Below are 15249 nucleotides of genomic sequence, written 5' to 3' on the forward strand. Positions count from 1 at the left end.
TCGTAGTGAATGCGAATCCTTGAACCATCTCTTTCGTGACCGTGACATTGTCAAACGGGTTTGGTCTTCCAGTTTTCTTGGAGTTCGATCTGATGTATGTTTCCATATATCCTTTTGCTCCTGGTTTCATAATTTTTTGGGCTACTTATCTCGTACTGCAGCTGGAAACACATGGCGACTTCTGTATTTTCCTCTTTCATTGTATGCAATCTGGAAGCATCGAAATAATGTGATTTTTAGAAATAACCCAGTTTGTCCTAAGGCGATTATCCGCGAGATTGATCCCCTTTGCAATCAACAACATGCATTTCTTTCCATTAATAGACATAATGATCAATAATTAGCTAGAAGGCTTGATTCCAGCATTTGCTTCCCTATCCCGCAACACTTTCTTCACTGCTTCCGGATGGAGGTCACTTTTAATAGTAACAGGAGGACTGACTCTTTTAAAATCTACCAGAACGACCATCTCACACACGAGGTACTGAGATGCTTCTGCTTTTTCCGTCTACAAATCACCACTATAACTCTGATTTAAGCTATGTCTCAAGCCTCTGCTTTCAGACTCCATGAAGTGTTTCTCCGAATCAACAACATCCGACTTCTCCGTTTGTTGAATGATTTTGGCAACCCTAGCATTCCCATCGCTCTATATAGTAGCATTAGCCGTATTAAGTTTTTTCTTTGCTGTAATCTAGATTGGTATGTTAGTGGTATCGTGTAAATCGGCTTTTACTTTTTAATACAATAGTACACAATTGTCTAAAAAAAAATAACTTGCGGGACTTTATAAATTATAGTGCGATGATTTTTAATTTCAATGTGTCTCATATACTGTTTTTTAAATATAATATGATTTTTTTTAAACATGTATATTCTCAGAATAAAACCAAAATTACAAATTTTATAAATGATCACATATAGGTAAATTTTCATTCAATATCATCCCGTAAAAATATTTTATTGAATTGGTGCTTATACATTTTTTTTATTACTCTTACATTATTGTTGATTGACTTATACACTACTTTATTAGTTACATACAATTCTACATATGTATATATAATCTAATAAACTTCTATTATAATATGAATCTCGCCAATCTATTCCTAATAAATAAACCAAACTTTTGATATTGCATAAAACACATACAACTCTCAGTATCTGAAAAATCTCTTTTATTAACACTATAATTTTCGAGTGTCGAATACTATGCCTAATATCTCAAATTTCAAGAAACACATAATTTACCAATTATTATATATTCATTCACTCTAACTCTCTAGGTAATATATTGAAAGAATTCATACCATCTAAAAAATACTTGAGGAATTAACATGCATGTGAATATGTGATACTCCTAGTGACGAAGCCAATTTTTGAATCTAGCACGGACGAAAAATTCCAACAAAAATGAACGATTTATAGTATAAGGTAACTTCGAAAAAAATCGAAAATTTTAACTAAAAATTTTGAAATTTTCAACCCATTATCAATGACGAGCGTCTATGTTAACCCTCGACTCAACTCCATATCCACAACCACAATGTATAACTTGTACACAAAGGAAGAAGTAAAATTGATAGAGGGGCATTTAGGTCAAAGAAAGTTAAAGCGCAAAGAGTGACTGAAAAGTTTAGTTTGTCCTTTTTTTTTTAATTTCATTATTTCATTATTTCAATATATATTTTTAATATTTTAATACACCAAGCTTTCTTTTTCTGGCACCAACAACACTACATCACCCCCAACAACAATAACAATACTTGCTTTCCCTTTCTCTCTTCTCCTCTGCAACATTTCTTACAAAACAACTCTTCTTTCATACTCCTCCTCCTTTAACAATAACAATAACAACAACAATGGTGGTTGTTACTTCTTCTCTCTAACAAACCAAACATCAACTTCAACAAACTTCTCTTCTCACTAACAATATTATAATATTAATAATAATAAAAAAATAGTTAAAAAAAACATTCACTACTTTTTCCCACCATTTTCATATCATATTATTCCCCCCACATATCTTTCACACTGTGACGCCTAAATTCAGTTGTTATATCACTTTCCACAATAAAGTTGTGTCGTAATTCGTAACGAAACATTTGGAGGGACATTACCCATTTTCCCATTTTCTCGTTTCGTTTCCATAATAACATTTTGTAATTTAAACCGTCAATTCATTGATGATGGAAGCCTGCAACGGCGGAGGTGGTGGCGGAGGTGGAGAAGATTGTTGTGTGAAAGTAGCTGTTCATGTAAGACCATTGATTGGTGATGAGAAACTTCAAGGTTGTAAAGATTGTGTTTCTGTTGTTAGTGGAAAACCTCAGGTAATTTCTTTGCATTAATGTCGAAATTTCTAAGAATAAACATGGTATAAATTATATTTATATTTCTATTTATTTTTTATTTTGGTGAATGTTGGGTTATTAGTATGTTGTTGGGTTAGTGTGATCTAGATCTTACAGTTGAGTTACTGAATTTTGAGTTGTTATTATTTTTTTAATTTTATTTTTTTTGGTGGGGGGTTGGTGGTTGACAGGTTGAGGTTGAGCTGGTCAATTATGTTTAATTAGATGAGTTATGGATCTGATTGGAAACCTAATTAATTAGTGTAACATGGGTTTGTAAGGCAGCGTACACCCGACTTTTATCTGGCAATTTGCTAGAGCTGTTGAGGCACTGGGGTAATATTCTCGCTGTTGTTCATGGGTTTGTCTTGAATTGTCACTAAGGTTATAATAGAATTATTGGAAAATATGAATTTTCTGAAAAGTATCTGCTTTTAATTTTGGTGTAAATCAATATCAGGAAATTTGGTGTGGATTAAGGATGATTAAAATTAAAATTTAATTCTTGATTATGTACAATAATAGTTGTAGAAAGTTGATGCATTTTGGGTAAAAAGCTAAGATTTTTTTTTGGGTTGAGAACTAATTAAAGTAATGAACTAATGACGGTTGTGATTCGCTACTTGATCATGTTCAAAGATAATGAAGTGTGAAATCTTTGATGTGATTATTGTGATTTCTTGCATGTGGGCTTCACCAAACACATTGTCATTGTTAGTTATGCACATGAGTTGTAATATGTCAGCTGAATGTTATTTCATTCGCAATGTTAAGCGAGAAAACGATGAAAGTTTCGAACTTTGGAGGCAGTAACTTTAAATTTTAGGACGCCGGAGATATAATTTCTAAGTATGAGCCTGGATTTTCCTTTCCTTTTTCTTAATTCAATTAAAGGGTGGAAATTTGCATAGTACCAAGTATCGAGAGAGGGTTAGGCCGACACGCTTTTATGATCAAGAGTGTAAGCGGAAATGTAATGAACTGATTTGAACGTCCCAACAAGGTAAATGTACCAAATGCACATGAATGGAGGGAATATTATTTTGGGTGCTCCATACTCGTTGATGTGAGTGTTCTAAAGATGCTCGAAGACAACACATGTAAATGGTTTTTGTGCCTAACTAGGTCCTATGCTCTCAACTTTACAGATGAAGTGCGGTAGGTTTTGAGTCAGTATACATGATGTAGTTATTGGACTTATTGATTGTATCGACTTTATGCCTGTTTAAGCTATATGGAGTCTTTTACATGCAACACGGAATGAGATTCTCTATTGTCTATTCCTACTTTATAGAATCGGATGTTAGCATAGCTCTTCCAGACACCACATGTTATGTTATCTAGATATGAAATGCAGAGTTAGGCAGATACAAGGATGATAATTGTTAGTTTATGCCTTTTGTGTCTTCTATGCAGGTACAAATCGGTACACATTCCTTCACTTTTGATCATGTCTATGGGAGTACTAGCTCTCCGTCATCTTCTATGTTCAAGGAGTGCGTTGCTCCACTTGTCGATGGTTTATTTCAAGGTTACAATGCAACTGTTCTTGCCTATGGCCAGGTATGTTCTCTTTAATGTGTGACATTGAAGCACTAAGCATAACCATGATGCTGCTTTGACCCAAGTATTTTTGAACACGAGATGCTCAAACTTGTATCATGTTGCAGACAGGTTCTGGTAAAACTTACACGATGGGTACAGCTTTGAAAGAGGAGGGTGGACATACAGGCATAATTCCACAAGCTATGAATGCATTATTCAGCAAGATCCAAAAGTTGAAGAATGAAACTGAATTCCAACTCCATGTTTCATTCATTGAGGTCGGCTTTATTTATCAACTTATATCTACTCCCACTTATTTGATAGTTTCCCTTTTTGCTCCTCCACCACTTTTTTGAGTGTTCAATTGTTTTATTTTACTTGAGTAATTCAAAGTACTATTTGTGTTGCTTCAGTTTGATTTTTGTTTTTTTGTTTTTTTTTGCTATTTCCGTCGAAGCCAAAGATTTGGTGGATAGGGGTATTTGGAGGGAAAAGGAAGGGAAAAATATGGAAGGAAGTATTCTCTTTGTTTGATTAGCAAAATAGGTGTACAAGGATTTATAAGGGAGTAAAAATGGATCCCTTAATTTCTCTCCTACATAGTAAATTGAAATCTCTCTAACAAAATAAAAATTTGGAGGGAAAACTAATTTCTTCCACCCCCATCCTTTCCCTTCCCTCCTTTCCTCCCCTCTCAATCCCTTTCCCCCTCATTTTTGTATCCAAACATACCCTACGTCTTTGGCGTTTGGAGTATGATCGAATGAATCGGCAGCCATGAATGCAATTCTGGGCACAATTTGTCATGAATGATCTGAAAATAGTTTCTCTTTGTTGTATGCACTACGGTAAGGTTCCAAACATCCGGCACCCCTTACCCCTCATAGGCAGGAGCCTTTGACACCCCGAGTAATACTGTTGTTATTTTGATTTGCCGCTCTACACTTTCATGAGGGAAAAGAATAAAAGTTGGTGCATCTGTGTCTTTCTGTTTAATCATTTCCTAAGTTATTGGTGCTAGTGCATGTAAATATTTCTGACTCATGGGAAACCTGATAAGGCCAGTTTCTCACCAAATTGTATTCCGTATTTGTGTAGGGCTATTATATTCGTCGACCTTGTCTCATGTCTAATATCTGAGTTAGGGCCTAGTTGTATTTGAAGTTCCAATGATTCTTTTATTTTGACATTTATTCTGTAGTTCATACTTCTTCATTAATTACATCAGACTGAATTTATATGCGTGAAATTGTATGAAGCGGTTTATATGCCGTGCACTCGTGCTTGATTGTCCAAAGCTGTACTAGGTAAAATTTATAACCAGCAAAGTCACATTTGTAGATTCATAAAGAGGAAGTACGAGATCTGCTCGATTCCTCCCTTTCGACAAAATCAGATGCTGCTAATACTGGCAAGGTGAATACCCCTGGAAGACCACCAATACAAATACGAGAATCATCCAGCGGTGTGATTACACTAGCTGGATCTACTGAAGTAGAAGTGAGATCATTGAAAGAAATGGCATCGTGTCTTGAGCAAGGATCGCTGAGCAGGGCAACAGGGAGTACAAATATGAATAATCAATCCAGGTACACGGAGTTTATAGAATGTGTTGAGATCCTCTAAAGTTTATTTTTGGTGGCGTTTGTGTAGTTTACCAAAAATCGTAAACGAATGATAGATGGTGATATTAGTGTATAAAATATGTAAAATACAAAAATGTAAAAAGTGACTTGAATACCTTATTTAGAAAACTTCTACCATTTAAAGTTATCTTATAACTCTAGAGGATCCAAATACATATACATATTGTGCTACTCTTCTAAGGTTATAATGAAACATTTCTCTGCGTCATTTTTAATCTGCGCTTGTAAGTCCATGGTTATTAAGTTAATTTTTAACTCAGAAACTTACAGCTCAACCCTTAAAACACGGAAACTCTCGCCTCACCCTACCATAGGACAGTCTTACAAAGTTTTTCCTCTGTATTTGATTTTTCGTTTTGCTTCAATGATAGGAAAATGTTGCTGCCGTTTTATTTTGATCTATTTTATGACTGACCTATCCTGACCGTCTTCTCAATTACTCAATAGTTGTATCCGTAACTTTTGGTCTCTTCTTGTTGCTATACAGTGTACAAAGCTGAAGCATGGTTAATTGTTGTTATAACTGGCATTGGTAACTTCATATTGCTAACATATTTTTATATGCAGTCGCTCACATGCCATATTCACCATAACGCTAGAGCAAATGCGCAAAATAAATCATGCAATTTCTGAAGATAGCAATCTCAATGGAAGTATGAACGAAGAATACCTATCTGCCAAATTGCATTTAGTTGATCTAGCTGGGTCTGAGCGTGCAAAAAGGACAGGTTCCGATGGGATGCGTTTTAAAGAAGGTAGGTGAACAGATGATTGATGTGCTGTTTTTCTCTACTCCTATTGACAGAAGCATGAAGATAACCATATTTTTGTTTATGAGCAGGAGTTCACATTAACAAAGGTCTTCTTGCTTTGGGAAATGTCATAAGCGCACTTGGTGATGAGAAAAAGCGGAAAGAAGGTTTACATGTTCCTTACAGAGATAGTAAATTGACTCGACTATTACAGGTGCGACATCTATTTTACTTTCAGCTGTTTTTACTTTCAGCTGTTAATTTCTCTTTCTTAATGTGCCATTACTTATTCGTTTTCTAAATTAAATCAAATGAGATGTGCTTTGAGATAGCGTTGAATGCCTGAGATAAAATTAAACTCCCATGTCATTTGTTTAGATTACTCGTATGGCAATTCGGCGTTATAAGATGTCTTGATAAACCCTCTCACGTGTCTTGACGTAATGTCTTAAACTCTTAAAGTACTTTGAAGATTAAAAACCGTGGTTCGGATAAAGAACTTAATCTCTGTAAGTTATTGAAAAGCAACAATCGTGCAGTTGATGAAGGCTGTAGACACAAGTAACTTGTCTGTCAAGAGAGTGGGCCATACTGATTATATGAAATTAAGATTTATTCAGATTAGGTAGAAAAATGACAATGAAAAGCATAATTGCTATGCAATTAAATTATATTTTGTCTGATTTCATGTATTGCTCCAGGATTCCCTTGGTGGCAACAGCAGGACTGTTATGATAGGTAATTGACCATCTCAATGCATTATCATTATTTTTGAGAAAAGAGCATGGTGCGAAGCTAGATGTTTTCTCATACCTCTTCCCTGTTCATTATGCATTTCCAAGTGAAAACATAGGGTGACTTTTGTCACAATAAAAGCTGTATCGATTGAGCTTTGTGTAATTCCCTTCTCTTTTCTTACAAGCATTATAGTGAAGTAATGAACTATAGTATGCATGTTCTTTCCCCTCATTCTGGCTACTCTAGTTTTTATGTTTGCTATCTACCTTCTACCTTCTCTTAATTACTTCAGGCATCTCAGAGTCTTCTGCTACCAATCTGGAGCGGTGACTAAGGCTTGTTCGAGTAGATGTAGTGGAAACTGATGGGCATGTTTCTTTTGGATGTCTTGATTGTTTCCAGATAGCTTAGTGCTGAACATATTAGCTTCTGCATGCTTTTATGATCTCCTTATACATCTGTGGATTTTTTTGTCTATTCTATGATACAACTTAATTGGATTCTGCATTTTATGATGGAGCGTATCATTGTCTTGCATACGCTGTTTCTGAGTTACTTATTCATTACCCGAATACCCGCTGCTTATGAAACTAAAGCTTTTCCATCAAATCACATAATTAGCAAACTCCATTCTGCTTGTTTGTTGTATCCATTTTGCTGTTCTTACGGACTCTTGTGAACGGTGTTCAACGACCACTCAAATTGCAACCTCTTTTCTCAGCATGCATCAGTCCGGCAGATATTAATGCCGAGGAAACACTAAACACGCTCAAGTATGCAAATCGTGCTCGTAATATCCAAAATAAACCAGTGGTAGGTGTTATTTTACTTTTGTATTTGACCTTCAATTTCAGGCTTTAAGCCTCGTCAAATTATCCTAATGAAGGGTTCACTTTGTTATTGGTGTAGGTCAATAGAGATCCAGTATCCAGTGAAATGATAAAAATGCGACAGCAGCTTGAATATTTGCAAGCTGAACTTGGTGCTCGAGGTGGAGGGGTCTCATCAGGTGAAGTGCAGGTATTGCTATGCAGACCTGGAATGTTTATGACAAATCAATTAAACTAAAAATAAACTTTGCTACTACTCTGCAAATCATGGTTAAAATCTCGGAGGATACGTCTCATATCATCAGGCCACCGATATGAGATATCCCGAGATGCATTGAGGAAATTAAAAATAGGAAAAAATCAGCCAACATGAGTTACATGACCGATTTTTAACTTGTATCGGCCAACTCACTCTGATACGGTCTGTGGAGAACCAGAGCTGACCGAGTTATAACTTGTAAGGGCCAAACTTTGTAATGAAAAGCTTTAAAAATTGAATAATATCGGTCAAATGAGTCATTCTATATAGATTTAGTCTTAAGTTTATATGAAATAGACAATAGATGATGAAATATCTGCAAAAACTTTTAAAATAAATATCGCCGTGATAACCGCAACTCAACAACCAAGTCGAGTATGATTGCGCGACACCATTACGCTACTGATACCACGATTTTAAACCATGCTGCAAATAAGCAACAGCTTTCTGACATGATATTATTGCAGTCTTTAAAGGAAAGGATTGCTTGGCTTGAATCTAATAACGAGGATCTTCGCCAAGAGCTTTATAAGTATCGCAATGGATGTTCTGCTGTTGATCAGGTGGACACCTTTGGTGAGGTTGGTGATAACTAAATTTCGCCATCTCTATTAATTCTGCCATGCAGATTCTTTTGCAACACAACCTTTTTTTCTTTAACATGCCTCTCTTAGATAAACTTGAACGGTTGAACATGTCTGACTGCCAGGTAGGAGAAATCTGTGCTGTGAAAAATGAAGGGCACAAAAGGCGCCAAAGTATGGACTCGTCCGATTACCCTATGGGTGAAATTATGATGGGTATGGATTCTTTTACTGTAGGATATCTAACTTTTGCTACTATCAAAAGAATGTCTTCAGTTACACAAGGGAAAAACTGGTGCTCTAGTACTAAAAAATGCGCTTGCTAAAAAATTGAGTCGTGATTGGGATTTTTTTAGATTAAAAGCATCATTGCATGCTTCAAGTCTTGTACGAGACGGTCTCATATGTGTGACCTATGCAAGTACTTAGATATTCCTCATTTAATTATATGGTTAATATGCTGGCCTCACGTGTAATATCATCTCATAAAAGTTTTTGTGCATTATGTTGAATGCACAGTCTTTGTCCAATCTGCTTTATGAATGAGGACCAATGAGGTGGCCGAAGAGTAATTGTGATTGTTGAAGAACCATCTCAACCAAAACCTTAAGGTGATGGTTGAGGTCCAATCAATATTTAATATCCTAATAGTGCTAAACCTGCGAATTTTGATATAGGTGATCCAAAGGAGATAGACGAAGAAGCTTCCAAGGAATGGGAGCACAAGGTTCTTCAGAATACTATGGACAAAGAACTAAATGAGTTAAATAGACGTCTGCAGCAGAAAGAGGTATACTGCTTTCTATGGATCTTTGTGTCATACAGTAGTCCATCTATTCTCACCGGACAGTCTGACACGTGTAAAGCTACTACTATATATTTCTTTAGCACCTTCTTTATATTTCAAGTGATGAGCGTGCCTTTTGGGTAGGAGAACGTACTTTGCCGATTTAATTTTGTGGGGTGTTAAGTTTTTTTTTTTCCTTCCATTGGCAGTCTGAAATGAGGCTATTTGGAGAAGTTGATACTGAGACGCTTAAACAACACTTTGGAAAGAAAATCTTGGAACTTGAGGATGAGAAAAGAACTGTCCAGGTTCAGTTGATTTCCTGAAAACGTTTTACTTCTCTGCCTCCTGTACTCTATAGTAGACGAGCTCATGGTAACAAAGCTCTTTTGGGATGAATTTTACAGAAAGAGCGTGACCATCTTTTGGCTGAGGTTGAAAATCTTTCCACGCCGTCTGATGGACAAACACCGAAATTGCATGATCTCCATTCCCAGAAATTGAAGGCACTTGAAGCACAGGTAATTGAGCTACGCAAATTTGGTTGGGACCACAGTGTGCAAGCATGAGGCAGGGATTTTTTAGTCACTTCAAAAACTGTTTCCTAACTGTTCCACACAATTTACATTTTCAGATTCTTGATCTCAAAAAGAAACAAGAGAACCAGGTTCATTTGTTAAAACAAAAACAAAAAAGTGAAGAAGCAGCAAAACGCTTGCAAGAGGAAATACTGTTCATGAAAGCGCAGAAGGTGAACTTGGATCTCACTTGTACTCAATCTTGGTTCTACATGTATCGGATATTAATGTTGCTGATCTTCCTTTATGAAATTAGGTTCAATTGCAAAATAAAATTAAGCAAGAAGCAGAACAGTTTCGACTGTGGAAAGCCTCCAGAGAGAAGGAACTTTTACAGGTAACATGGCTTTCCTCTTCTTGTCATAAGTGTGCTATTTCCCTCAACTGTACGTCATGTTTTCCATCATATTAATTTGCATTCTATAAACTAGTTCATTTTTGTCATGTACTGCTGCTTGTTGCCTTTCTCCTCCCCGTTTTCTGTTGCCAGATTCTGTCAAAATCATCAACATATATTTGTTTTGCTACTTGGGATACGTTGGTGGTGGGGGGGGTGAATGGGGGTAGAGGCCTAGAGGGGGCCTAACTAAATATGGCAAAGTTTGATATGGAGCAACATTCGTCTACTTGCGGCTGATGAGCTATGGCTATCGATAGAGCCATTGTGTACAGTTCTTTATTTTTTTATTTATAATTCGTCTATGCGTACTTTTCCTTTTGAATTTCAATTGGTACTAGCACTACTAAGGCTTAATTGTGTTTTTCTGTTTGATGTTTATTGTTGAGGAAAATAATAGTGAGCTTTTTCTTTTTGTCCTATTCCCTAACTATTCACCTCTAAACAGTTAAAGAAGGAAGGCCGAAGGAACGAATATGAACGACATAAACTACAAGCTCTAAATCAGCGCCAAAAATTGGTGAGGCTTTCTGCCATTTCTGTGTGTATTTCCAGTATTCACCACACATCTCACTTGACACTGAGTTAATCCTCAAGAATTGAAGGTTTCTGCACATATCATCACCTAGGGTGAATTATGATATTGAATTTTATATAGCTATTTGCCAACTCTTCTGTGGCATACCAGGTCACATCAATTGTTCTGCAAAATTTCTGCTTTTTACAATATTTGATATGATGAGATGATTATTACATTAGCTTACTAGTGGTCATAAGAACAAAACAAACTACCTTCGCTTAATTTGACAACATGGTATGTTATATATGTAATTCTCTCAGGTTCTTCAAAGGAAAACGGAAGAGGCTGCCATGGCAACCAAGAGATTAAAGGAATTGTTGGAAGCTCGTAAATCATCAACACGCGATAACTCAGGTATGGAAACTAAATGTGATTCATATCCTCTATTACAACACAGATACACTTGGAGTTACTGGATAAGCTGAAATACCTCTCAAGGAAGATATTTCTAAAAACTATTGTCTGTAATCAGCGCGTTGTAGCTTGTAGGTGGGAGTTTTTGAAAGCTCCTAAATCTTCAACATGTGGTAACTCGTGTATGGAAATTAAATGGTAGTTCATAATCCCATTTTATCTGACAGATTTCTCTATGCTATTAAGTGGGATTTGAAACTGTCCCAATTGTCATAAAAGATGAAATACATACTTTTTTATCATTCTTGTGCTGATGCTTTGCTTTTCTTGTCGTGCATGTTATATTTTTTCCAGCTTCTAATGGCAATGGAGCCAATGGGCAGGTAGCTCTTCATGTTTGTTCTATTATACTCTGTAGCTTTTATTTCTCAATATATTTCCCTGAATACCTTTTATTAACACTTTTTTTTCTTAGACCAATGAGAAAGTACTGCAACGCTGGCTTGATCATGAGGTAGAAGTCATGGTAAATGTCCACGAAGTCCGTTCCGAATATGATAAACAAACTCAAGTGTACGTTCGCTGATTGATAATAGCATTTGCGTGAGTTATAGCGCGTAGTACATGTGCTGTAAATTCTAAATCTTTTTCCTGCATTTTTCCCAGACGTGCTGCACTGGCAGAAGAATTGGCTGTGTTGAAACAACTAGAAGATCTTTCTGCGAAGGGACTAAGTACCCCCAAAGGGAAGAACGGGCTTTCGAGGTACAACATCATGGAGATAATCGACCATAGAATCAATTTTTGAATGCAGCTGTTATTGTATACAAATTACGAAGGAGTTAGCTTTCTTTGGCATTAGTTTGATTGTATCCCATCATCTACTTTTGCAGGCTATCGTCCTTGTCTCCAAGTGCTAGGATGGCCAGAATAGCGTCTTTGGAAAATATGCTAAGCATCACTTCAAATTCACTGGTTTCAATGGCTTCACAACTTTCAGAAGCGGAAGAACGAGAACGTGCCTTTAGTAATCGTGGTCGCTGGAACCAGCTCCGTTCCATGGGGGATGCCAAAAGTTTACTCCAATATATGTTTAATTCCCTTGCAGATGCACGGTACTAGTTATAAGTGATTAATTTCGTAAACGATCCTTCAGCATATTATGTTATGGATATCAATGCATCATAATCATATTCTTTTTCGTATTTGTTGACAGGTGCCATATTTATGAAAAGGAAGCTGACATGAAGGAAATGAAAGAGCAACTTAAAGAATTAGTTGGGCTTCTGAGGCAAAGTGAAACACGGAGAAAAGAGGTTGAGAAGGAGCTGAAATTGAGAGAGCAAGCTATGTCCATTGCTCTTGCCACATCTGCTTCGGTGAGATTTTCTTGATTTGCCATTTTAATTATCGCACAAATTGCTCTAGGCATCTCTGGACTCTGGTTCAATCACAATATTCATCTGTTGAATTCTTCTAACAATGAAAAGATAAATGAGTTCCACTGAGAGGAATACAAAACTATTATGGCTATCGGTTTGGTGAACTGGAAGCGTGACTTGAATGCTAGCTGCAGACCCAAAATTGCTGAGATGTAAAAAAAAAACATTCTCTATTTAAAGACAATCTGATGTTAATACTCCGTATAATGTAAGATCAACCGATTTAACTATTAACCTTAATCATTTACCAGAATAACTACCCCGATTAATTTTCTTATTGGTAAATCTCGTGAAACTATTATCATTTGGAAGTCTCGTATGTGAATTTTGGACAAAAAAATATAATCTTGCAGTTTAATTGTGAATAAAACTGAAAACAACAGTAACCAAAAGATAAATTATACTTTTGATGAGAGACTGGTCTGTTTATGTAATCAGTTGCTATGTTATGCCCCAAAACTTGCATTTTTCCTTTTTATAAGATTCTAATATAGTATCAATGTTGCGTTCTATCAGCCGAATTCCCAAGGATCACTGAAGCATACAGCTGATGACAATAGTGGCCCATTATCTCCCGTATTTGCACCAGCACAAAAACAGTTGAAATATTCTCCCGGAATTGCTAATTACCAAGTTAGAGATTCAACTGCATATATGGATCCCAAAAAGGTTGATTTCATTTTCTTGTTCATCTAGTTAACTTTCCTCTTACGCTGTTCATTTGACGCTAACTTTCCAATGTACACAGATGATACCACTTGGACATTTATCCATGAAGAAACTAGCTGTTGCTGGACAAGCTGGTAAACTGTGGAGATGGAAAAGAAGTCATCATCAGTGGATAATGCAGTTCAAATGGAAATGGCAAAAGCCATGGCGACTATCAGAATGGATTAAGCACAGTGATGAGACTATTGTCAGGTCAAAGCCACGGCCACATGCATTGACTGATATTATGTGATGTGATATTTGGGGCCAAGTTCTTGTTTTGTTTGACCTCCACGTTCATTCATGCATGTGTGTGATCAAGTCGCAAATCCTATGTAGGTCCGTATCCACCGTCTTTCATTTTCATTCTCATTCACATTGCAAACATTACAGTTCAAACGAACGTGATTGCTAAGCTAGTCAATGGAGGAGAGGAGAATGCTGTTTATATCTACTGACTTGCTATCTATTTCAGGTTAGAAGGAAAATGCTGTTTATACAATGGTCGATATATATGGTGTGTGGTATGTCTTGATTATAGTTGGAATAGTGTTGGTGAGCTGGATTGCGTTAATATTCATAATTCCAGAGCTGAGTAGCCATGAGGGAACATCTTGTAAAGAAGTGTATTGCCAAGCTAGTCAATGGAGACCGCCAAAGTTCGTGATGCTATTTCCGAAGGCCCTGTATAAGGTTGTCCTGCACCAGCTGACGGCTTCTAACATTAATATCTTCTCACAAGGTTCCTTCTTGTGAATAATAAGGGAAGATGCTACTATTCGACGGGTTTATGTTGTGTGATATGATGAAGGGTTCTTTTAGCATTTCCCTTTGGCTTTCCGGCTTCTTCTATAGGTAGAGTATTCTATTAGTTTGCAGTGTGTAACCACATCATTGTTTTTGATAGTATATTATGCAGGAGAACTAGGAATTTGTAGACAAAATTATACTATAAAACATATTTAATTGTAACTGATTGTAACTGGGTATTGTGTTCTATGTATTGTACAAGTGATTGAAGGATATAGAAAGAGCTTTTATGCTGTTATGTCCTTCCAAGAAAAAAAATTGAAAGTTCCAGATCTAATTTGGCAATAAAATAAACACCTAACTAATGCACAAGGAGTCAAGGATCCTCTCCATTTCTAAAAGAAATAGATTTCATTTGGCAATACATTGGCATGCGAATACAAAGTAATAAGACTAAAGTGAAGAAATTGCCTGAGCACGCCATTTTCATTTCACCGACACGACATGAAGCCCACCTTTTGTGGCCGCTTCGTGCCTCGGCCATGCCATTTTCTTCTGAATCTTCTCCTAACATGGTGGGCTAGCGCGAGGCACGATCCACTAGGGGTGTTCACGGTCCAGAACCGAACCGGACCGGACCGCAATGACCCGCAAACCGGATAACCCCATATCCCAAACTCGGAGACTGGACCAGTTAGATGGGAACCCGTAGCGAACCAGCTCTATTTTTAAAGGTAATTTGAGGTGATTTTTTTGCTTGGACCGGACCGGACCAGAGACCGGTCACAATATTTATATGGACCCGGAGACCGGATCGAATTATATTCGGTCTAGACCGGACCAGCTGGTCCGGGTCGGACCGGTTTACTGGTCCGGTCTACTTTATGTGCAACCCTACGACCCACTTCAATCTCTAGACATATTGAAGTTTTATTAATGCAATCC

The 15249-nt window shown here is 36.8% G+C and overlaps 1 protein-coding gene across 2 annotated transcripts; it reads left to right on the plus strand.

Moving 5' to 3' along the window:
* The first annotated feature begins 1726 nt into the window (after positions 1-1726).
* Positions 1727-14602, plus strand: LOC141586637 (kinesin-like protein KIN-4A). Of its 2 annotated transcripts, none has more exons than XM_074407932.1 (26): positions 1727-2333; positions 3771-3917; positions 4025-4177; positions 5241-5488; positions 6113-6300; positions 6387-6511; positions 6999-7035; positions 7757-7848; positions 7945-8055; positions 8592-8705; positions 8834-8924; positions 9386-9498; positions 9705-9803; positions 9903-10016; positions 10130-10246; positions 10330-10410; positions 10919-10990; positions 11311-11404; positions 11759-11787; positions 11880-11977; positions 12071-12169; positions 12298-12519; positions 12621-12783; positions 13363-13515; positions 13595-13893; positions 14030-14602. In XM_074407932.1, exons 1-25 carry the CDS (start codon positions 2187-2189, stop codon positions 13805-13807), a joined length of 3120 nt encoding a protein of 1039 aa, XP_074264033.1. In that variant the 5' UTR covers positions 1727-2186; the 3' UTR covers positions 13808-13893; positions 14030-14602. The 2 variants fall into 2 exon arrangements, with proteins under 2 accessions (XP_074264033.1, XP_074264034.1); XM_074407933.1 differs by having other exon boundaries at positions 2049-2333; positions 8592-8687.
* The last annotated feature ends 647 nt before the right edge of the window (positions 14603-15249 follow it).

The sequence above is a fragment of the Silene latifolia genome, chromosome 6, assembly GCF_048544455.1.
Source record: "Silene latifolia isolate original U9 population chromosome 6, ASM4854445v1, whole genome shotgun sequence".
NCBI lineage: Eukaryota > Viridiplantae > Streptophyta > Magnoliopsida > Caryophyllales > Caryophyllaceae > Silene > Silene latifolia.

Excerpts from the sequence above, each read along its gene's own strand:
- LOC141586637 (XM_074407932.1), top strand. The coding sequence starts at position 2,187 with ATGATGGAAGCCTGCAACGGCGGAGGTGGTGGCGGAGGTGGAGAAGAT. Across the intron at positions 10,411-10,918 it reads GAGAGAAGGAACTTTTACAG|TTAAAGAAGGAAGGCCGAAG; the intron begins GTAACATGGCTT and ends ACCTCTAAACAG. Across the intron at positions 11,405-11,758 it reads ATCAACACGCGATAACTCAG|CTTCTAATGGCAATGGAGCC; the intron begins GTATGGAAACTA and ends TATTTTTTCCAG.